General features: G+C 37.4%; 1 protein-coding gene across 1 annotated transcript in view; it reads left to right on the top strand.

The window, feature by feature from the left end:
* The first annotated feature begins 468 nt into the window (after nt 1-468).
* The window catches only part of UBA6 (ubiquitin like modifier activating enzyme 6), an 85,419-nt gene continuing 62,552 nt past the window's right edge, over nt 469-23,335 (top strand). Inside the window, exons 1-2 of the mRNA XM_041724605.1 lie at nt 469-599; nt 4,631-4,693. Coding sequence (XP_041580539.1) covers nt 529-599; nt 4,631-4,693 — 134 coding nt within the window. The 5' untranslated portion in view covers nt 469-528. The remainder of the gene's footprint in view (nt 600-4,630; nt 4,694-23,335) is intronic.

Below are 23,335 nucleotides of genomic sequence, written 5' to 3'. Positions count from 1 at the left end.
TCCGCAAGTGGAAGCGAACGGGGCCACACTGGCATTCACGGCCCTAAAAATCACGACTCTATTAAATCCGTGACGCTGCCCGGCGTGTAGCAGACGCCCAAAACCATTCGTTAAACGTTTATGACGTCTTTAAATGGAATCCCAGAAATCCTGAGAATCTGGAGCTACCTATGAACGTTCGGGGTTTTATCTGTTAAACTAGGGGCTTCCTCTTCTTGCTGTAAAGCTGAAGGCTTCTGCTTCGCAACCCCAGCACGTCGCCGGACCCTGGGAGCTCCGTGCTCGGCCACGGAGCCCGACACCGCGTCGCGCGTCCCAAGGGCGGCGACCCCCGGTGACCCCGCACCTGCGCCGCCGAGGCCTAGCTGGCCCCGCCCCCGCCACACCCAAACCGGAAACCGGGGCTCGCCGCGCGCTCCCGGCCCCGCCCCCTCCGGTGATGTCACCACCGCCCCTTGACCTCGCGGTGCCGCCCCCTTTCCTGCCTGCCGGGAGCCGGCGGCGCGGCGGCGGCGTCTCTTGCGGGCGATGGAGGTGTCCGAGCCGGGGGCCGCACCTCAGGGGGAAGAGGCGTCCTGCTCCTCGTGGGCGGCTGGCAGGTGAGAGGACCGGGGCGCGCGCAGAGCGGCGAGGGGTGGCGGGCGGCTCCGGGGCCCGGGCGGCAGGGAGCGCGCGCGAGGCCGCGGAGCGGGGCCGCAGCAGCCCTGGGGGCCGCGCGCGGGGTGGGTGTGGCGCCGGGCTCGGGCCGCCGCGGCCGCCGGCGGCGCTGAGGAGAAGCGCCCCTGTTCGGTCTGTGCGGCGCCCTCGGTCCCGGTCGGGGTCGGCCGTCCTGTCAGCCCCGGACGCGTGTGGGGACGCGGCGCGGGTGTAACCGCGCGGATAGACGGGGCTGGCTCGGCGGACACCTCTGGCCCGGGCCCGGGCGGCTCGGCGCGAGCCCGACACCTTCCCTCCTTTTTTTGGGTAAAAAGAAAAGCTCAGAGCGCCGCTGTGCGGGATCCTGCCCCGAGACCCTCCTTCGAAGACTATTACCAGAGCGAACCTGGTAAGGATGGATCAGAGGCGGGCAGGACACCCGGAGGCCTCTGTTGACCACAGTCAAAAAAAAAAAAAAAATCCGGGAAAAAACCCCCACGAATTAGTCATTCTTATTCCCCACTTGGTGTTCAGGTTTCTCGCGTCTCTTGCACGTCTACAAAATCGGGGAGTTTGGGGGGGGCGGGGCGGGGGGATGTTCGTGAGGTTTCTTTTCAGTTATCTCGTGATTAATAAATTGGTCAGTTACATCCCGCCCGCCACCAGGATAACAATATTCCAGAGGTCGAAGTAATGGATTATGATTTTTGAGCTAATGTGAGACTGTCCATAAACCTGTGGCTTTTTTCCGCTGGTGCAAACTGAAGAGATGTTTTTGGTACCGTGACAACTGCCTGCCCCTGCCGAGGCCAACCAACGCTGCCACGTTTTACTCGGGGGATATTATGTAATACAAACAGAACGTCCCTTTATTTAAAGGATTTTTGATTGCTATGTAGAACTTATTATCACAAAAACGACTTTTGAAGCGTTCCAGTAAGGCAGAATTTTCTCAAAAGTAAGTGCCAGCCGGTATCGGTGTCGTTAAGTGACAAAGCTGGCTAGAGTGTGGCTGTTATCATGTTTACCTAAGAGCTTTGCCGGCTGGACTATTGTCCTCCATGCAAGGAGGACGGCTCGTGGAAGTATACCAGGGATAAGAAAACTGTGTGGGAGATTTTCATGTTGCATTACTGTGCCAAAACAGGGCATATATATTGTGTGTGTGTGTGTGTATCAGAGAAGTGATCTCCTAAACACAGCTATCTCCTGGTTTGCTTTCATAATCGCAATCAGAAGTATTTCTAATAATTATCCACGTATCACTTAGCCAGAAGCTGATACTATTTGATAACACCAATCAGTGTCTGGTAACATAAGTGATAACATTTTGATTTGCTCTATGTACAAATCCTTTGGCTAATGTATCGATACCACACTTAGAAAATTGGGTTCCAAAACCTAGATTTCATGCTTTCACATTATTTTTAGAATTGTACAGTTGATAATTAGAGCTTCCCGGAACCTGGAACGGGTTACACTTTTGCCAAGATAATACTGATCTTAGCTGCCACTGTGGCTCAGGCCAGAATGCCCCACCTCTGCTTGGGAATCATTTCTGTTTCCTAATGTTCATCCTATTTTCATTTTTATTTGTATGCCATGCTGTGAAAAAGTTGAGCTGTGGTAAATGATACATTACTATATCTTATCATGCTACTATCCTTTTAAAAAAAAAAAAAAGAAATTATTTCCTTAACATCTATATCCATCATGGGACTCGAATTCATAACCCTGAAATAGAGTGGCATGCTCTACCAACTGAACCAGCCTGCCTCCCCCCTTTTTTTAATTTTTAAAATTCATTTAACTGATGCTTTTTGAGTGCTTTCTTTATGCCTCCTATAAGAGGCAGAAGGCGGTAGAGCATGGTGATCGAGAGCTAGACTGCTTAGGTTCAGATTCCGGCTCTTCTATTTATCTATTCTGGAATGCCTGGCAGGTTATTTAAATTAACTTTGTGAGCCTCAGTATTTTTCCTCTGTTCAGTGGAGTTGGTAATAGTGCCTATCTCATAAAGTTGTAAGGGTTAATGGAGTTAGTACATCTAAAGCACTTAAAACTGTGTAACACAGTATTTGCTCTTAAATAATGAATGGCAGGTACAGTTCTAGGTATTTGAAACACATTAGTGAATTCTTCACAGATCATATATTCTCTTGGGGAAGGCAGACAATAAACAATTAATGAGGGATGCCTGGGTGGCTCAGTGGTTGAGTGACTCCAGGCGTGATCTCGGAGTCCCCGGATTGAGTCCCCCATTGGGCTGCCTGCATGGAGCCTGTTTCTCCCTCTGCCTATGTCTCTGCCTCTCTCTGTGTGTCTCTCATGAGTGGATGAATAAAATCTTTTTAAAAAATAAATAATTGGGCAGCCCCGGTGGCGTAGCGGTTTGGCGCCGCCTTCCACCCAGGGCGTGATCCTGGAGACCCGGGATTGAGTCCCATGTCGGGCTCCCTGCATGGAGCCTGCTTCTCCCTCTGCCTGTTTCTCTCTCTCTCTCTCTCTCTCTATCTCTATCTCTAACATAAATAAAAAATCTTTTTAAAAAATTAAATAATTAGGGATCCCTGGGTGGCGCAGCGGTTTGGCGCCTGCCTTTGGCCCAGGGCACGATCCTGGAGACCCGGGATCGAATCCCACATCAGGCTCCCGGTGCATGGAGCCTGCTTCTCCCTCCGCCTGTGTCTCTGCCTCTCTCTCTCTCTGTGACTATCATAAATAAATAAAAATTTAAAAAAAAATTTATAAAAAAATAAAAATAAAAAATTAAATAATTAAATAAACAATTAATGATAAGTAATTTGAAGAAAATACAGCAGGGCAGTGAGTTAGGGAGTGACCTAAGGAGAAGGGAAGACATTTCATTGAAAGTGTAATCAGGAGTGGTCTATGTAATACTGTGAGTCTATATTTTAATTGAGACTTTTAATTGATAAAAGAGTCAGCTATTCTGAGATGTAAAAGAGGAACATTTCCAAGCAGAGGGAATAGGAAGTGTAAAAACTGAAGTGATAGCATGCTTGGAGTTTTGAGGAACTGCAAGGAGGCCAGTGTGGCTGAAGACAGTAAGAGGGAAAGTAGTGGGAGTTGTGATTGAAGGGGCACACCTAGGCTCTTTGAACATAGTAAGGTGTTTAAATTTTATTCGAAGAGTTACAGAAATTTACTGAAGGAGAGTTCGAAGAGTTAAGGAAATTTAGTGAAGGATAGTTGTAAGTTGAGGAATAATGTCTGACTGCATTCTAAAAAAATAGGCTTTAATACAGAACATGAACTGAAGGGGGAGGGCAATAGTAGCGCTAGAGAGACTAGTTGGAGGCCTTTAAAGTAGTTAAGATGACATATAATAATGGTTTGGCCTGAGATTGTACTAGCACACATGGAGAAAATGAAGGAATGGGCTAAGAAGATCTCTAGATTCTGGAACTGAGCAAGTGAATAAATGGTGGTACCAGAAACTGAGTTGGTAAAGACCAGAAACGTATAGATTAAGCAGGGGGAGTCGAATTCTGTTTTGGGCTTGTTATATTCATGAAACTAATTAAACATCAGAAAAGAGATTGTTCTAGCAGATGTGGAAAGTCTGAATGTCAGAAGAGAGATTAAACATGGAGAAATATGTTTAGATATATCATCCGTATGGTAAATTCCATTGAATGAGATTATCTAGAAGAGAGTATATTAAACAAGGTATATGGGGCACTCCAAAATTGCTAAAATACAGATCCATCAGAATGTATGTAAAACAAGATCTGATAACACCTGAGAATAAAGCTGTAGGCTGTGATTTTGTAGTATACACAGAGTAGGTCGTCAGTGAATTTAATTCTGACCTATTTTTAAAATTGAAATAAAGGGGTGGAAAATAAGATATATATCTGGTTTGTGAAATTCTCTTTAGTAACTGTCATGTATAATTGAATATTAGATTATAGAATGTGAATATTGAATAACCATACTTGCCCTTATAAGTTGTGTTTTATTTTTTCAGTACAAATAAAAACTTGTCCATCATGTCAGCAGAATCTGTGGAGATTGATGATGCATTATACAGGTGAGAACCTTATGGAAACTGAGTTTCCTCATTTATTGTTCAAAGTAATGAAATACTATATTTGAAAATATCATTAGGCCTATGCAGAGTTTTGTAAATATATCCTAAGAGTTCCTCTGGGGTTAAAATTAGTTTTCTCTGATTTTTTTTTTCTATAGTTTGAAAGCTTGAATAATATTTAAATCTTAGTTGCTTTAGGTTTATGTGATATGACTAAGAATGATTTTGTTACCCACTGTAAAATATTCCTCTCGTTTTTGAGCAGGAGTACATATTTATGTTCTAGATAGTGCAGGAATCTCATGAAAAATGGTCCATTTTGCTTCAATTATACAGTAACATCTAGAAAATATATTCACTTCAGTGTAATCTTGTTAACGTTACATGCTTGTACTATATAGTGATATCAAAATGCTTTTATTAGAATTAAAGATAATTAAAAATACATACATTGCTAGCACTTTTTTTTTTAAGTTACTGATTTATTTAAGTAATCTCTACACCCAATGTGGGGCTTGAACTCAGGACCCCAAGATCAAGAGTCACATACATGTTCTTCCAACTGAACCAGCCAGGTACCCATATATTGCTATCACTTGTAAGGTATTCTTTTAATACTTCAAGTTGTTTGTATGGATAATACTATAATCTCAATTTAAAAGTTTTGGAATGCGGGGATCCCTGGGCGGCGCAACGGTTTGGTGCCTGCCTTTGGCCCAGCGCGCGATCCTGGAGACCCGGGATCAAATCCCACGTCGGGCTCCCGGTGCATGGAGCCTGCTTCTCCCTCTGCCTGTGTCTCTGCCTCTCTCTCGCTCTCACTATGCGCCTATCATAAAAAATAAAAAAAATAAATAAAATAAAAAAATAAAAAATAAAGTTTTGGAATGCTTGGGTGGCTCAGCAGTTGAGTGTCTCTGCCTTTGGCTTAGGTCATGGTCCTGGGGTCCTGGGATTGAGTCCCGTGTCAGGCTCCCTGTGGGGAGCCTGCTTCTCCCTCTGCCTATGTCTCTGCCTCTCTCTGTGTATCTCATGAATAAATAAAAATCTTTAAAAAAAAAAAAGTAAATAAAATTTTTAGATTTCTTCTCTATATAATTATGAAAAATATTTTATGTATATAGAGTTTGGAACAATGGGCTATTTATTTTGAAATCTTTTTTATATTTTTTATGTGGGATTCAGAGTCAATTTTGAGCATTTTGTGAGGAGCTAATATATACCACCTAGTCGGTGGATTTCAGTTTGTTTTGTACTGTACACTTGGAAAAAGAGATAAAAGACTATAAATAAACTTAGTTTTGTTTTATGAAAATTTTTTTGCCGTAAGGTTTCCTGATTATAAATATACCTTAGAAATCACCTTAAGTTTGGATTCTTAATCTATAATTATGATCTTAACATCCTTTTGATCATATTTTTGGGGTAATAAATGGCAGTTTCTTGGAATAGCATTAGCTAGTTTTATTCGTTGTTTACTTACGATCTTTGTAAAACTTTTTTATATCCCTCCAACCTTATAATGGCTGATTAATGAACATAATTTTCAGTAAACTAGAGATTAAGTTTTCCATTTGCAAATTGTGTAAGTAGGCTGCAGTTTGAGTGAAAAATACAGAATATAGTAGTTTATATATGATCAGGTATTACTGGATCATAAAGTAGTTCTATTTTTAATTTTTTGAGGAACCTCCATACTGTTTTCCATAGGAGCTAGACCACTTTACCTTTTTACCAACAGTGCACATTACATGGGTGATGTGCAATTTCTCCACATTCTTGCTGACAGTTGTTATTTTCTGGCATTTTGTTTTTTATAATGGCCATCCATTACAAAAGATTTCATTACTTAGGATACAGCAGTTAGCATGCCCATCATGTGGTTTCAGTTCCCCTTATTGCCATGTCCCATAGGGATAATGCCATGGGCCTAAGTGGATTCTTTGCAGATAAAGGGTTTACATCACAGGTGAGATACACTGCATTTGGGGGACCCACCATTTTATGTCAAACAGTAAGCAAGCCTGCTCTTTGTCTTAGAGAATCACCTCATCCCTCAATTTTATATGCTGCAAACAAGACCCTCAAGTAAAGAACAGTCAGGACCGTGCTTGCTAGGCATATCTAGAGAGACATGTAGGAGCGTGAATGACCCATGAAGGAGTGTCTTCCAACATAAATAAATTTTTTTTTTCAGTTTTATTGAAGTAGAACTGATGTATAATAAACTGTACATATTTAAAGTATACAACTTGACATGTTTTGACATACATATATGTTAATGAAATCACCACCATAATACACCAAAGTGTAGATACTGGCTATATCCATCACACCTACACATTTTCTTTGTGCCCCTTTATAATACCTCCGCCTTTCTCTCTCCACCTGCCATTTCAGGCAACAACTGATGAGTTTTTTGTCACTGTAGAATACTTTGCATTTTCTGGAATTTTATATTAATGGAATGGTACAGTATGTACATATTTGAGGGTGCTGGCTTCTTTCAGCATAATGATTTTGAAATTCATCTATATTGTTTTACCAGTAATTTGTTCCTTTTAACATATGGACATATTACAATTTTTTTAACCATTAAAAATTTTTTTTTAATTTAAATTCAATTTAATTTACATATAATGTATTTTTAGTTTCCAAGGTAGAATTCAGTGACTCATCAGTTTCCTTATAGCACTAATGTTTCAGCACCCCAGTTGAAGATTATCTATCCTCATTGAATTCACTGGGTATTGGGACACCTTGGTGGCTCAGCGTTTGAGCGTCTGCCTTCAACTCAGGGCACTGATCCTGGAATCCTGAGATCAAGTCCCACATCAGGCTCCCTGTTGGGAACCCACTTCTCCACTTCTCCCTCTGCCTATGTCTCCACCTCTCTCTCTGAGTCACACATGAATAAAATAAAATCTTAAAAAAAAAAAAATTTCCTGGGTATCTATCTTTGGCAGAATTCAGTAGAGTAAGTATCTGTTGATTTATTTCTGGAATCTTCTCTTTTAATAATCTTTGTTTCACTTTACAACAATGTCACACTGCCTTACTTACTATAGCTCTATCATACATCTTGGAGTCTAGGAGTCTGATTCCTCCAACTTTGATTTTTTTGAAGAGTTGGTTTGGATCTTATATGTCCTTTGAATTTCCACATACATTTTAGAATCAGCTTGTCAATTAAAAAAAATCCTCCTGGAATTTTGTTTGAGTTTGTGTTGAATCTGTAGTTCAATTTTGGGAATATTGACATTTTAAAAATATTGAATTTTAAGATCCATTAATAAACGTGATATGTCTGTCAATTCATTTCTTTCTTTAGTCACTCCTAATAGTGTTATATAATTATCGGTGTGTGATTTTTCCACAACTTTTATCAAATTTTTCCCTAAGTAATTTTTATTTTTATACTATTATAAATGGTAGTCTTTAAGTTTCAGTTACCAATTATTCATTACTTTTAAATTCAAGCTCAGTTGATTTTTAAATAATTATTCTTATCCAGCAATCTTGCTTCACTTACTTGTTTTAGTAAGTTTTTTTTTAGACTCCATAGGATTTTCTTTTTTTTTTTTTTTTTTTTCCCATAGGATTTTCTACACAGACATATGTGGTTTGAAAATAAAGAAGTTTTACTTCTTCCTTTTCAGTGTAGATATATGCCTTTCATTTCTATGTCTCACCTAATCACACTGATTGGAAGATCCAATACAATGTTAAATGGAAGTGGTAAAGGTGGACAACCTCACTTTGTTCTTGATGTTTGTTGGAAAAACGTATATTCTTCTATGAACATTCATTCAGCTGTGTTGCTAGCTGTAGGTTTTTCATAGATGCCCTTTCATAGGTTGAGGAAATTTCCTTCTATTACTAGTTTGCTTAAAGTTTTGTTTTTTTGGTGTTTAAGTCAGAAATAGATATTGAGTTTGTCAAACACTTCTGCATTCATTGAAGTGATTGTATGCATTTTCATTTTAGTCTTTTAATATAGTAAATTACAAGGATGGCTTTTAGATTATTATATGACCCTTGCATTCTGATTCTAGGATAAAACTCATTTGGTCATGGTGTGTGTGTGTGTGTGTAGAGAGAGAGAGAGATGATTATATATATATATATATATATATATATATGCTTGAGAGATGCTGTATTTGGGGGCACGTAGACCACTATGATGCCTTTCATACTGAACTCAGTTCAGTTTTATATATATATATATGTATATATACATATACATATATATATATAAAATTCTGTTAAGAATTTTGCATCTGATTACATAAGACTGAAGAATCACTGAATTCTACCTCTGAAACTAATAATACTCTATATGTTAATTAATTGAATTTAAATTTAAAAATGTGAAAGAATTTTTGCATCTGTGTATGTGATGGATTGTTGTGGAGTATTTTTTAATTCAGTGATTTTGTCTTATCAGGGTAATGCTGATTTTATAGGATGAGCTGCAAAATATTTCTTGAAATTTCTAAAAAGTGTGTGTAGAGTTGGTATTATTTCCTCCTTAGATTTTTGGTAGAAATAACAATAGAGTTATCTAGTCTTTGTGGGAAAGTTTTTAACTACAAATTTAACATCTAATAGACATAACATTCAGGTAATATACAGTTGACCCTTAGCATAGGCTTAAATTGCTCCACCTATAGGCTTAATAGGCTTACTAGGCTTAATAGGCTTAATAGGTCCACCTATATGTGGATGTTTTTCAATAAATATACTGGAAATTTTTTGAAAATTTGCAATAATTTGAAAAAACACAAACCACACAGCCTAGAAATACCTAAAAATTAACAAAAGGCATGTAAATGTATAAAATCTATGTAGAGACTAGTCTATTTTATCCATTACTACCACAAAATATACACCTGTATTATTAAAAATAGTTTATCAAAACTTATGCACACAAACGGAGTATACATGGTACCATTTGTAGTCAAGAGAAATGTAAACAAACATAAAAATGCAGTATTAAATCATAATGGCAAAACTAACACTGTATGTTAACTAATGGGAATTAAAAGAAAAACTTTAAAAATCACAGCTATATAAAATTAACTGTAGTGCCTACTTGTACTAGTGTATTAAATTTGAAGCCACTTCCTGTTGCTATTGTGGTGAACTCAAGTGTTGGCGAGTATCCCCTTAAAATACCAGGGGATGCTAATCATCTTAGTGTGAGCGGCCTCTCCAGTAAATTTTGTATCCTAGTAAAATGATTTCACAGTTCTCACCTATTTTTCAATGTGTTTAGTGGAATACTGAAAACCTTGAATAACACTATGGGTCTCATAGAGAGTGTCACCAGCAACTCTAGAAGCACTCCCTAAAAGTAGAGAAAAGTCATGACATTACAAGAAAAGGTTAAATTACCTAGCGTACCATAGATTGAAGTCTGCATCTATGGTTACCTGCCATTTCAAGACGAATAAATTCAGCATAATGGAAAAGGAAAAGGAAGGGAAGGAAATGGAACTTGGGAAGAGAATGTGGGAATCTGAAGCTGCAGCTCCACCAGCAGACACAAAAACCTTGCACTTCTTGTAAAATACGTTTTTTTTATCTTGTATTGAAAATGCAGCTTTTTATGTGGGTATGCGAGTTGCTCTAAAACATGCTTATATACTCTAATATGATTTGAGAAAAAGCAAACTCCATATAAGACAACTTAAAACAAACAGAAGATGAAGGTAAAGCTGGAGAATTTAATGCCAGCAAAGGATGGTTTAATGATTTAGAAAGAGACTTGGCTTTAAAAATGTCAAGATAAGAGGAGAAGCACTTGCTGAACAAAAGGCAGCAGTTAAGTTCCAGATGCCTTTTACGAAAATCATTATGGAGGGGATGCCTGGGTGGCTCTGGTTGAGTGTCTGCTTTTGGCTCAGGTCAAAAGAGAGCAGACTCCCTGGAGTCTTGGGATCAGATCCCACATCAGGCTCCCTGAAGGTAGCCTGCTTCTCCCTCTGTCTCTGCCCCTCTCTCTGTGCCTCTCATGAATAAATAAATAAAATATTTTTAAAAAAAATCATTATGGAGAAAGAATATACCTGAACAGGTTTTTAATGCAGATGAAAGTGGCCTATCCTGGGGGGAAAAATGGCATAAAGATTTATAAGGGGATCCCTGGGTGGCGCAGCGGTTTAGCGCCTGCCTTTGGCCCAGGGCGCGATCCTGGAGACCCGGGATCGAATCCCACGTTGGGCTCCCGGTGCATGGAGCCTGCTTCTCCCTCTGCCTGTGTCTCTGCCTCTCGCTCTGTGTGTGACTATCATAAATAAATAAAAATTAAAAAAAAAAAGATTTATAAGTAAGGAAGAGAAACAAGTACCACGATTTAAGACAGGAAGGGATAGGCTAACTCAGCTATTTTATGTAAATGCATTTGGGTTTATGATCAGGACTGCCCTTGTCTATAAAGCTGCTAATAAGTATTGCCACCTCTACCTCCCCACCCCTGCCCCTGAGCCTTAAAGGGAAAAAGTAAACACCAGCCACTAGTCTTTTGGTTGTACTACAAAAAGGCCTGGACAGTAAAACTCTTTATTCTGAATTGGTTCTGTCGATGTTTTGTCTCTGAAATTAAGAAGTACCTTGCTAGTAAGGGGCTGTCTTTTAATATTCTTTTGATATTGGAGCAGCATGCTATTGGCCCCCCAGAACTCTGAGTTCAGTACAAAAGGCATCATAGTGGTCTTCTTGCCCCAAAATATAGCATCTCTCAATCAGCCTTTAGATCAGGGAGTCATAAGGATCTTTAAGGCTTATTACACATGGCGCCCTATTAAAATGATTATTAACGCTATGGAATAGAACTCCAATAGAGAGAACATTATGGGAAGGATTACAATGTTGAAGATACTATCTTAGTATAGAAAATGCCATGAAAGCGTTCAGGCCCAGAACAGTAAATTCCTACTGGAGAAAACTACGTGGAGACGTTATATGTGACTTCACAGGATTTATGACAGAGCAAATCAAGGAAATTAGGATACGGTAAAAATAAAAAAGGAAGGGCAGGTGATGGGTTTCAAGATATGGAGTTTGGAGAAATTCAGGAACTAATAGACACCCCAGCAGAGGAATTAACAGAAAATGACTTGATGGAAATAAGCACTTCCAAAACAGTGCCAGATGATGTGTAAGAAGATGTATGAGAAGCACTGCCAGAAAACAAATTGACGTTTGACAGTCTGGCAGAAAGGTTCTCATTATTGAAGACTGCTTTTGAGTTTTATGACATGGACCCTTCTATGATATGGGCACTGAAACTAAAACAAATTATGGAAGAAGGACTGGTACCATATAAAAACATCTTTAGAGAAATGAAAAAGCAAAAAACAGACAAATCATGATGTATTTCCATAAAGTTACTCTGAGCGTGTTTGTATTTCTTGCCTACCCTTCCCCTTCCTCTACCTCTTCTACCTCTGCTACCTGAGGCAGCAAGACCACCCCTTCTACTACTCCTCCAATATGAAGACAGGAAAATGAAGACCCTTATGATCTGCTTCCACTTAATAAATAGTAAATGATCACCATGCTGCACAGTTAATAAACTGATTTGTTGTGTGTGTGTATCTTCATTTGAGAAACTAATAGCTATACAGCAAGAACTGTATGAGACCTTTTGGTGTCATCATCATCAAAGTATTCATTGTGTAGAACATCATGTACAACCCTCATATAAGTGAATAGCCTATCCTTGCATAGGCATAAGGTGAATATGTAATACAAAATTAATGTGTTATCTTACCATTTCATATCTTTGCTTTCAAAAAATTGCCTTACTGGGGGATCCCTGGGTGGTTCAGCGGTTTAGCACCTGCCTTTGGCCCAGGGTGTGATCCTGGAGTCCTGGGATCAAGTCCCGTGTCGGGCTCCTGGCACGGAGCCTGCTTATTCCTCTGCCTTTGTCGCTGCCTCTCTCTCTCTCTCTGTCTCTCTCTCTCTCTCTCTATCATAAATAAATAAATCTTTAAAAAAAGAAAATTGGGATCCCTGGGTGGCGCAGCGGTTTGGCGCCTGCCTTTGGCTCAGGGCGCGATCCTGGAGACCCGGGATCGAATCCCACATCAGGCTCCCGGTGCATGGAGCCTGCTTCTCCCTCCGCCTGTGTCTCTGCCTCTCTCTCTCTCTCTCTCTCTCTCTCTCTGTGACTATCATAAATAAATAAAAAAAAAATTAAAAAAAATAAAATAAAAAAATAAAATAAAATAAAAAAAGAAAATTGCCTTACTGTACAGTATGCCCCCCCCCCATCATTGGAGAGACTGCTTATCAGCTTCTCATTACAAGTAAGTGGGGTTTTTAGAAAATGTAACAATGTTTCTAATACCATATAGGTGTATGACTATAATAATTCATGCCATGAAAATTTTGTAAAGAGGGTGCCTGGGTAGCTCAGCCAGTTAAGCACCTGCCTTCAGCTCAGATCATGATCCCAGGGCTCTGGGATTGAGTCCTGCATTGGGCTCCCTGCTCTGCAGGGACCCTGGTTCTCCCTCTGCCTCACCTCCCAAACATGTGCACGCGTTCTTTCTCTCTCTCTCTCTCTCTCTCTCTCTGTCTCACAAAAATAAGTTAAGGGCAGCCTGGGTGGCTCAGCGGTTTAGCGCCATCTTCAGCCCAGGGCGTGATCCTGGAGACCCAGGATCCAGTCCCACATCAGGTTCCCTGCATGGAGCCTGCTTCTCCCTCTGCCTGTATCTCTGTCTCTCTCTCTCTCTCTTTCTCTCTCTCTCTCTGTGTCTCTCATGAATAAATAAAATAAAATCTTTAAAAAATAATAATAAATAAATAAATTAAAAATCTTTCCAAATTTTTTGTAAAGATTTACTTATTAGTATATAAGCTAGGCTACCCTGAAGCAATTGAATCAGTTACGCTAGGCTACCAAAAGCAATCTTGTTGCTGCTACTTTGGTTTTAATACATGAATTGTTAAGCCTATAAGTACAGATTCTGTTTCTCGGTATCTTTTTATTTTTCATCTAGTGTTAATAATACATATAACATCTACAGTGTTTTGTACAGTAAGACAACATTGATGCAGGTACTGATGATTCATCTTGTAAACAGGATAATAATTTACAGTATAATACAGTATAGCACTGTAAATGTATTTTCCTTATGATTTTTTAATAATATTTTCTGTAGCTTACTTCATTGTAAGAATACAGATTATAATATGTAGAACATACAAAATATCTTAATTGACTGTTTTTGTTATTGGTAAAGCTTCCAGTCAACAGTAGGCTATCACTAGTTAAGTACTTGTGAGTCAAAAGTTAGACGCAGGTTTTTGACTGTGTGGAGGGTTGGTGCCCCTAGCTCCAACATTGTTTAAGGGTCAGGTGCATTTGAGAGAGCTTTGATAGTTTGTCACTTTCATAAAATATATTTATATCTTAGTGGTTGAATTTAGTGGCGTAAAATTGTTTGTAATTTTCCCTGAATATCCTTTTTAACATCTGTAGAACCTGAAATGATGTTCCTTCACTTATTTTTATTACTGGTAATTTTTCTGCCTTTTTTCCTGATCATTCTGGCTAGAGGTTTATTGATTTTATTTGAATCCCAAAGAACCAGCTTTTCATTCAGTTGATTTTTCTGTGTTATTTTCCTGTTTTGTATCAGTGATTTCTGTCTTTTGGGGATTTTTCTTCAGCTTACTTTGATATTAATTTGCTTTTCTTTTTCTAATTTTTTTTATTCCAGTATAATTTACATACAGTGAGTGTTAGACTAGTTTCAGATGTAAGTAAAATGATTCGGCACTTTTCATACATTACTCTGCTCATCAGGGTAAGTGTACTCTTTAATCTCTGTCACGTAATTTGACCCATTCCCTTCCCCCTCCCTTTCTGGTAACCATCCATTTGTTCTCTATAGTCTATTTCTTTGTCTCTATTTTTCCTTTACTCCTTTGTTTCTTAAATTCTGCTTGAGTGAAATCATATGGTATTTGCCTTTCTCTGTCATTCTGCTTATCTTTCCACTCTCTAGTTCCATCCATGTTGTAGGAAATGGTATGATTTCTTTCTTTTTCATGGCTAAATGATACCCCATTTTTTTATGAGTACCACATATTCATTATCCATTCATCTATTGATGGACAGTTGGGCTGCTTCCATGATTTGGCTATTCTAAATAATAGTGCAAGAAACAGAGGTGCATGTATCCCTTTGAGTTAGTGTTCTTGTATTTTATGTGTAAATACCCAGTAGTGCAATTAGTATTGAAAGATAGTTCTATTTTTAACTTTCTGAGGAACCTCCATATTGTTTTCCATGGTGGTTGCACCAGCTTGCATTCCCACAAACAGTGCATGAGGGTTTCTTTTTCTCCACATCCTCACCAACACTTGTTTCTTGTGTTTTTGATTTTTAGCTATTCTGACAGATGTAAGTTAATATCTCGTTGTAGTTTTGATTTGCATTTCCCTTATGATGCTTAATGTTAAGCATCTTTTCGTATGTCTGTTAGCCATCTGTTGTCTTTAGAAAAAAAAGTTCTGTTCTTGTCCTCTGTCCATTTTTAAATTGAATTACTTGAGATTTTTTGACTGTTGTATAAGTTACATATATATTTTGGATACTAGCCCTTTATCAGATATGTTATTTGCAAATATCTTGTCCCACTCAGTAGATTTTTAGTTTTATTGATTATTTCCTTCACTGTGCAGAAGCTTCTTATTTTGTTGTAGTTCCAATAGTTTATATTTGCTTTTATATCCTTGCCTCAGGAGACATATGTTCCTATGGCCCATGTCAGAGACATTACTGCTTGTGCCCTTTTCTAGGATTTAATGGTTTCAGGTCTCACATTTTGGTCTTTTTTTTCCATTTTGAATTTATTTTTGTGTATAGTCTTAAGAAAGTGGTCCAGTTTCATTATTTTGCATGTTGCTTTCCAGGTTTCCCAACACCATTTGTTGAACAGACTTTTTCCCATTGTATATTCTTTTCTCCTTTGTTGAGGATTTACTAACCATATTATGGTGAATTCATTTCTGGGTTTTCTATTCTGTTCCATTGGTCTGTGTTATTATTTTTGTGCCAGTACCATACAAATTTGATTACTGCAGCTTTTGTAACATTACTTGAACCTGGAATTGTGATACCTCCAGTTTTGTTTTTTGTTTTTCAGGATTACTTTGACTGTTGGAGTCTTTGGTGGTTCCATATACATTTTAGGATTGTTTATTGTAGTTCTGTGAAAAATGTGGTTGGTATTTTGATAGCTAATTAAATCTGTAGATTGCTTTGGTAGCGTAGACATTTTAATAATATTTATTCTTTCAATCCATGAGCATGGAATGTCTTTGCTTAATTTCAGTTTCTTTCATCAGTGTTTTATACTTGTCAGAGTACAGGTGTCTTGCCCTTTTGGGTAAGTTTATTCCTAGGTTTTTATTATTCTTGGTGCAGAAGACAATGGGATTGTTTTTCTTAATTTCTCTTTTAGTTGCTTCATTGTTGGTATATAGAAATGCAAGTTGAGATCATCAATTTTTGAGACCTTTATTCTTTAGTAATATGTCCATTTCATGCTAAAAATATCCCTCTAAGCACTGTATATGTATCTAATGGATATGTCTTCATTTGCACTCAGTTCAGAAAACTAACTTTTTAAATTTATTTTTAGAAGTGTATTATCTGGATTCTAAATATTGAGACATTTTTCAGAGATCTATTAATCTCGGTCGCTTTTTTAAAGATTTATTCATTTATTCATTCATTCATTCATAAGAGACGCACAGAGGGAGGCAGAGACATAGGGAGAGGGAGAAGCAGGCTCCCCACATGGAGCCTGATGCAGGACTCAATCCCAGGATACCGGGACCATGACCTATGCCAAAGGCAGACACTCAACCACTGAGCCACCCAGGTGCCCCTCTATGGTTAATCTCTATTTCAATTCCATTGGTATCAGTGGATAAGCTTTGTATAATTTCGTATTTTTTTAGTGTTTTGCTACAGAATATGATCTATCTTATTATTGTTCTATGTGCATTTGAAGAGAATGTGTATTCTGTTGTTTGTTAGATTGTCCTGTCAATGTCAATTAAGTCAGATTGATAGTTTTTCAAGTATTCTATATCATAACTGATTTTCTGTCTAGTCTTTACTACCAGTTATTGAGAAAGTAGTGTTGTCTGTCATTTTTGTTTGAACATTTCTCATTTCAGTTCTATCAGTTTTTGCTTTGTGTAGTTTGAACATCTGTTATTATGCGTAAACTTTTATAACTTATATCCTCTTAATGTATTGACTCTTTTATCATTTTGAAATGGCTGTCTTTATCCTGGTAGTTTTCTTTGTTCAGAAATCTATTTGTCTAATATTAATAGAGCCATTCCAGTTTTCTCCTGATTATTGGTAGCATGATCTTCTTTTTATACTCATTTACTCTTATTTGTGTATTTAAATTTGGTTCTTTATAAATAGAATATAGTAGGATTTTTCTTTTTATTCAGTCTACCAATCTTGTCTTTTAAGACACGATTGTCTTTTAAGACATTGGGGTCTTTAGACCATTTACATTTAATGTGAAACACTGATATCATTTTGCTTTCTCATTGATCTCTTACTGATTTTCCAATTTTTCCTATTTTTTTGAATAGTTGAACATTTATTATTATATTTCATCTCTTTGTTGGCATAATACTATACTTTTGCCTTGTTTAATGATTATGGTATGTACCATATATCTTTAATATATTATAGTGTATGGTCAAATAATACTCTATCACTTCCTGTGTGGTATGGGATGTTAAAACAGTATACTTCCATTTCTCTTATCCCAGGATTTGACCTATTGTTTTCTTACATTTTACTTTTACATGTGTTAGACATTTACAGTGCGTTATCGTTTTGGGCTTAAACAGTCAACTGTCTTTAAAAGAGAATTTATAAATAGTAGAACAGTGTTTTTGTATTTATTCATATATTTGTCATTTCTGGTATTCTCTGTTCCTTGTGTAAGTTAAGATTTCCATCTGGTATCATTTCCCATCTGCCTGAGGATTTAGTGTACATTATTTATTGTAAAGGTCTGTCAGCAATGAATTCTTTCAGCTTTTGATTGTCTAGAAAAGTCTTTACTTACTTTTATAAAATTGAGTATAGAATTCCAGATTGACAGTTTTTTCCTTTGAGTGCTTTTAAAATGTTGGGCCACTGTTTTTGATCTGTAGTGCTTCTTGAGAGAAAGTTAACTGTCATTCTTATCTTTCCTCTGTAAATAATGTGTCCTATTTTCCCTGATTACTTTTAATAGTTTCTCTTCATCCTGGTGTAACAAGTATGATATACCTTGGTGTAGTTTCCCTCATATTTTTTATTCTTGGATTTGTTCACATTGTTCTGTGAGTTGATTGATTGTATTCCTGGAAAAATTTTAGCTCTTAGATCTTTAAATATATTTTTATCTCTCTTCCTCTCTGATCTTTTCCAGGAACTCTAATTTCACATATATTAGGCCTAGTGAAGTTGTTCCACAACTCATTTGTCCTCTGGGTTTTTTGAATTTTTATTCAGTCTGTGTTTCATGTAAAATTTCTGCTGTATCTTCAAGCTCACTTCTGCAGAGTTGAATCTGTTGTTAATTCCATCTAGTATATTTCTTCATCATAGATAATAGGATTTTCATCTCTAGAAGTTTGCTGCTCATGCTTTCTTCTTTCTCCTTGAGCATATATGGATTATATTTATAATTATTTTTATAATTATTTCAATATATTTTTCTATAAAGTCTATCATCTATGTCATTCCTAAGTCTGTTCTGTTGTCAGTTTTTCTGTTCATTATGAATTGTATTTCTCTACTTTGCGTAGCTGGTTATTTTTTAATGTATGCCAGACATTGTGAATTTTACCTTTTTTGGGTGCTACATTATTTTGAATTCCTTTAAATATTATTGAGCTTTGTTAAGAGATACAGTTAAATTACTTGAAAACAATTTTATTTTTTCAAAGCTTGGTTTTAAGCTTTGCAGGTGAGATTAGAGGAGACTTAAATCTGAGGCTAATTTTCCCCCACTATTGTTATAATATCCTTCTGAGTATTCATTCTATCCAAATTTTCCGCTTGGCTGACGAGGAGCACAAACTACTTCTGGCCCTGTTTCAACAACCATCATTGTTTCACCATCCCCTCTCAGGTGGTTCTTTCCCCAGCTCGAGGTTGCTTCTTTTTTTTTTTTTTTTTTTTTAAGATTTTATTTATTCATGAGAGACACAGAGAGAGAGAGAGAGAGAGAGAGAGAGGCAGGCAGAGACACAGGCAGAGGGAGAAGGAGGCTCCATGCAGGGAGCCTGACATGGGACTCGATCCTGGGTCTCCAGGATCACACCCTGGGCTGACGGTGGTGCTAAACCGCTGAGCTACCTGGGCTGCCCTCAAGGTTGCTTCTTCATATGCATTTGCTGATCTTATCCAGCTTATATACTCAAGAAAGAAAACCCTTTACAAATCTCTGGTGCTCTCTCTGTGCATCTGCTTTCATATTTTAGCCTTCGTGAATTCACAGCCCTGTCTTTTCAATTCATGGAGACCACCAGGTTCTGTTTGAGTTCCCCTTCCTGAATTGCAGCCTGGAGACTCTTCAGGCAATAGCTAGGACATTCATAAAGTTCACCTCATTTGTTTTTCTTCTCTGAAATTGCTGTCCTCAGATGCCTGTTCTCAAGTGTCTTAAATCTGTTGTTTATTTATATTGTCCAGTTTTCACTTGTTTAAGGCAGGTGGAAGATAAATCTGATCCTATAACTTTTCGTGGCCAGAAGTGAAAATATTAATGTATTTATTTTTTGTTTTTAAAGAAAAGTTATTAAATCTTTAGAAGTTTTTTTTTTTAAGATTTTATTTATTTATTCATGAGAGACACACAGAGAGAGAGAGAGAGGCAGAGACACAGGCAGAGAGAGAAGCAGGCTCCATGCAGAGAGCCCGATTTGAGACTCGATCCCGGAACTCCAGGATCACACCCTGAGCCGAAGGCAGGTGCTAAACTGCTGAGCCACCCAGGGATCCCCTATTAATGTATTTATTATGTATCTCTTATATGCCATTCTTTTTCATGCTTTTATTTTCCTTTTTTTCCTGTTACAGAATACTTTTCCTTTTTTGATTATTTTTTAACTCCTATTAAGTCTTCAAAATCCAACTTGGATGAAGCTCATTTGTGAAGCTTTCCATGACCTCCGCTGATAGAGATAATTACTCCCTCTTCTTATATCAGATTCCCTTAGTTTCTGATACTTCTGTGTATTGTCCTTAATAAAGAATTATTTGATTATTTATCGTTTTCTCTCAGTAACATGTCCCAGGCATTCTGCTAAGTATTTAATATATTTTGCAGACTTAATATATTAAGTCTTACTTAATTTAATCCTCATAGTACCCATATGAGTTTGTTATTGTCCCCACACAGTGCCAGTGTCTGGTTTGAGAGAGAGATTTTAATAAATTTATGAATGCATGATGAAGATAATTGAAATGCATCCAGAAGAAGGTGATTAGAGTGTTGAGGGGGATTCAAAATGATGTCATGCTTGGAATAATTTAAAGAACTGGCTATGTTTAACCTGGAGAAAGAAGACTCTGGAACCTGAATACCATCTTCAAATGTTTGGAGAGCTGACACATCCAAGAGGAATTAGACAAGTTCCCTATGGCCCCAAGGAAGTAAAATTAGGACTAGTAGGTGAAAACTGTGAGGAGATATCATACCTTCATGAAGGGAGAATCTTTAATGAATAGGGCTCTCTAAAAATAGATAGCCTGGGTAATTTATTTCTACTGGATACTTTCACTGATATTTTGAATATCCACTCAGTAGAGTAAGCTGTAATATAACAATGCTGGACTTGAGGTTATACTCTAGGCTCTTTAAATTCCATCTCTACTACTTACTAACAATATGAACGTCGTAAGATTTTTAGCATCCAATTCAGAGTTCCTGATTTTGTCTAGCACAATGTAGGTACTTAATTAGTACCCTTACCCTTGGTGGCCAAACATTGAAAAGGTGGTTAGGAAACTGCTGAGAATCTGTCTGAGACTTTCTAATTCTTTGGAAAACTTTGGTTCATATGTCTTTTGTTTTATCCTTTTGTCTGTAAGTTCTTTGTCATTTATAACCAAATTTGTGTCATAGCTATTCCTTATTTACATAAATAATCTTCAAAATAATTCATGAGAACAAGTCTGAGATGAAAACATTTTTTTAACATAATTCCTGTGACTCTGAACATAGAAAAAAGTATTTAAGTCCTCTTCTTCTTCTAAGTAGAGCATAAACGTGTTGTTTTTGTTCTTATATGCCAGTTCATTTCCTTAATTTGGCAAGTTGTTTTTGTGTGTCTGTAACATTGCAGGACCTGTCAATCGCTGAGAATACAATAGTAAATAAAGCAAAGGTTGCCTTAAGGAATCTATAATCTCCTAGGAAAAATAGAGAAATAGTGAAAATATATTGTGATAAATGTTGTAATACATTGTAGGATATTATGGATGCACATAAAAGATGATCCAGCACTATCTTGAGGAAGTCTAGGGATGTTGGGAGACACATCATGGGAGAAAATAATGTATAAGCCAAAACTGGAGGATGAGTAGAAGTTTTTCAGGCAGATAATATTGAGGAAGAGAAATACTCCAGAAAAATGTCTAATGGCCAAAGACAACATACCACATTTGGAGAAGTGAAAACCTTAAGTATACCTAGAATATGGAGTTTGATAGAGGAGTGACAAAAGATGAGACTAGAGAGAGCCAAGCAGAGACTATATTATGAACAGCCTTGTGACTTATATTAGAATCTAGACTTTATCATGAGGGAAATAGGAAATCATTGGAGTTTTTAAAGCAGGAGAATGACTTGACCAAATTTGTATTGCAGAAAGATTATTCATGTTAGGAGGAAATTAATAGGGTATATATAAAATTGAAAAGCCAAGAAATAAAAGTATAAACATTATTGAGAAAAAAGGGGTAAATATTCAAAGAAACAACTAAAAGAATTGAGAATGATTGCCTTTGGTGTATAGGAATCTGGGTAGGGAAGAGTTAGGTTAGGGAACTGATTTTTTGTTTGTTTTATTCCTCCAGTAAACCTTATTAGAATGATTTGACTTTCTTAATTTACATGCAGTGTACCATAGTGATTAAGAGTATGGATGCTAAGGCCAACCGCCTGACTTGAATCTTATCTCCATTATTTATAAATTACTTAATTTCTCTGTGCTTAAGGTTTCTTTTCTGTAAAAATGGACTATTAATAGTACTTATAGAATTTTGTAAGATTTCAATCAGTTAATACAAGTAAAACATTAAAACAATGTGTAGTGTATAATAGACACTCGGTGTTAGCACTTCTACATGTCAGTACTTTTAAGGTACAATATACAAGAATAGAAAAATTTACTATTACATTGGTGGAGGAGTTTAAATGTTGCTTTTACTAATCAAGAGAAGCAGCAGACAAAAAAATCAAAATGGGTATAGTATTCATCAATATGGTTATTAAAATTAATATAATGCACATATAAAGAATATTGTATCTAACCAACTGTTGAGTACACATTCTATTTAAGAGTACATGGAACATTTGCAAAACTGACTAAAAACATTCTCAAATATTAAAAAATGAAATCATATAGATTGTGATGTCTATTCACAATACACGTAGGCTAGAAGTTAACACAAAAGATAACTAAAATATTCCCCCATGAAGTTAGAAGTTTAAAAATACACTTCAGATTAACCCATAAGTCAAAAAGAATCATAATTAAAACTGGAAAATAATAAAGAAGTACTATGTATCAAAACTTGAGATGCTGTTTAAAATGAGTTCAAGTTTTACATAGTATTTTAGAAAAGAAAACCTGAAAACTAATGAGTTTTTATTTCAGGAAATTAGGAAAAAATTGAAGACACCAGCCAAGGGCTAGCCCTGTAAGCAGGCTAATGACCAGACCTACTATGTTAACTTTTTCCTGTTAAGGATGTGAAACTACAGGGACTTCGATATACTGCAGGAGGACAGTTATTGGTACACTTCAGAAAAACAGTTTGGCATTATTTAATAAAGTTATCCCTGTATTTCCTCTCCTAGATATATTATGCTATTATCTATCATCTGTCTGTCCATATATCTGTAGAAACTGCTATGTACACATTTGTATTATGAGACATATCTGAATACCCATAGTCTAACTATAAGAAACTGTCCAAAACTATCGAATAGGGACACCTGGGTGGCTCAGTGGTTGAGCGTCTGCCTTCAGCTCAGGGTATGATCCTGGGATCTGGGATCGAGTCCCATGTCAGACTCCCTCCGGAGAGCCTGCTTCTCCCTCTGCCTGTGTCTCTGCCTCTCTCTCTGTGTGTCTCTCATGAATAAATAAATAAAATCTTTTAAAAAATAAAAATAAATAAAAATAGAGAAGTCTAGCTTTTATTTTGTAAGAATGAGGCATGAGGGATCCCTGGGTGGCGCAGCGGTTTGGCGCCTGCCTTTGGCCCAGGGCGCGATCCTGGAGACCCGGGATCGAATCCCACGTCGGGCTCCCGGTGCATGGAGCCTGCTTCTCCCTCTGCCTGTGTCTCTGCCT

This window comes from Vulpes lagopus, chromosome 12 (genome assembly GCF_018345385.1).
Source record: "Vulpes lagopus strain Blue_001 chromosome 12, ASM1834538v1, whole genome shotgun sequence".
In the NCBI taxonomy this organism is placed as follows: Eukaryota; Metazoa; Chordata; class Mammalia; order Carnivora; family Canidae; genus Vulpes; species Vulpes lagopus.
This window is presented reverse-complemented; position numbering and strand designations above follow the sequence as displayed.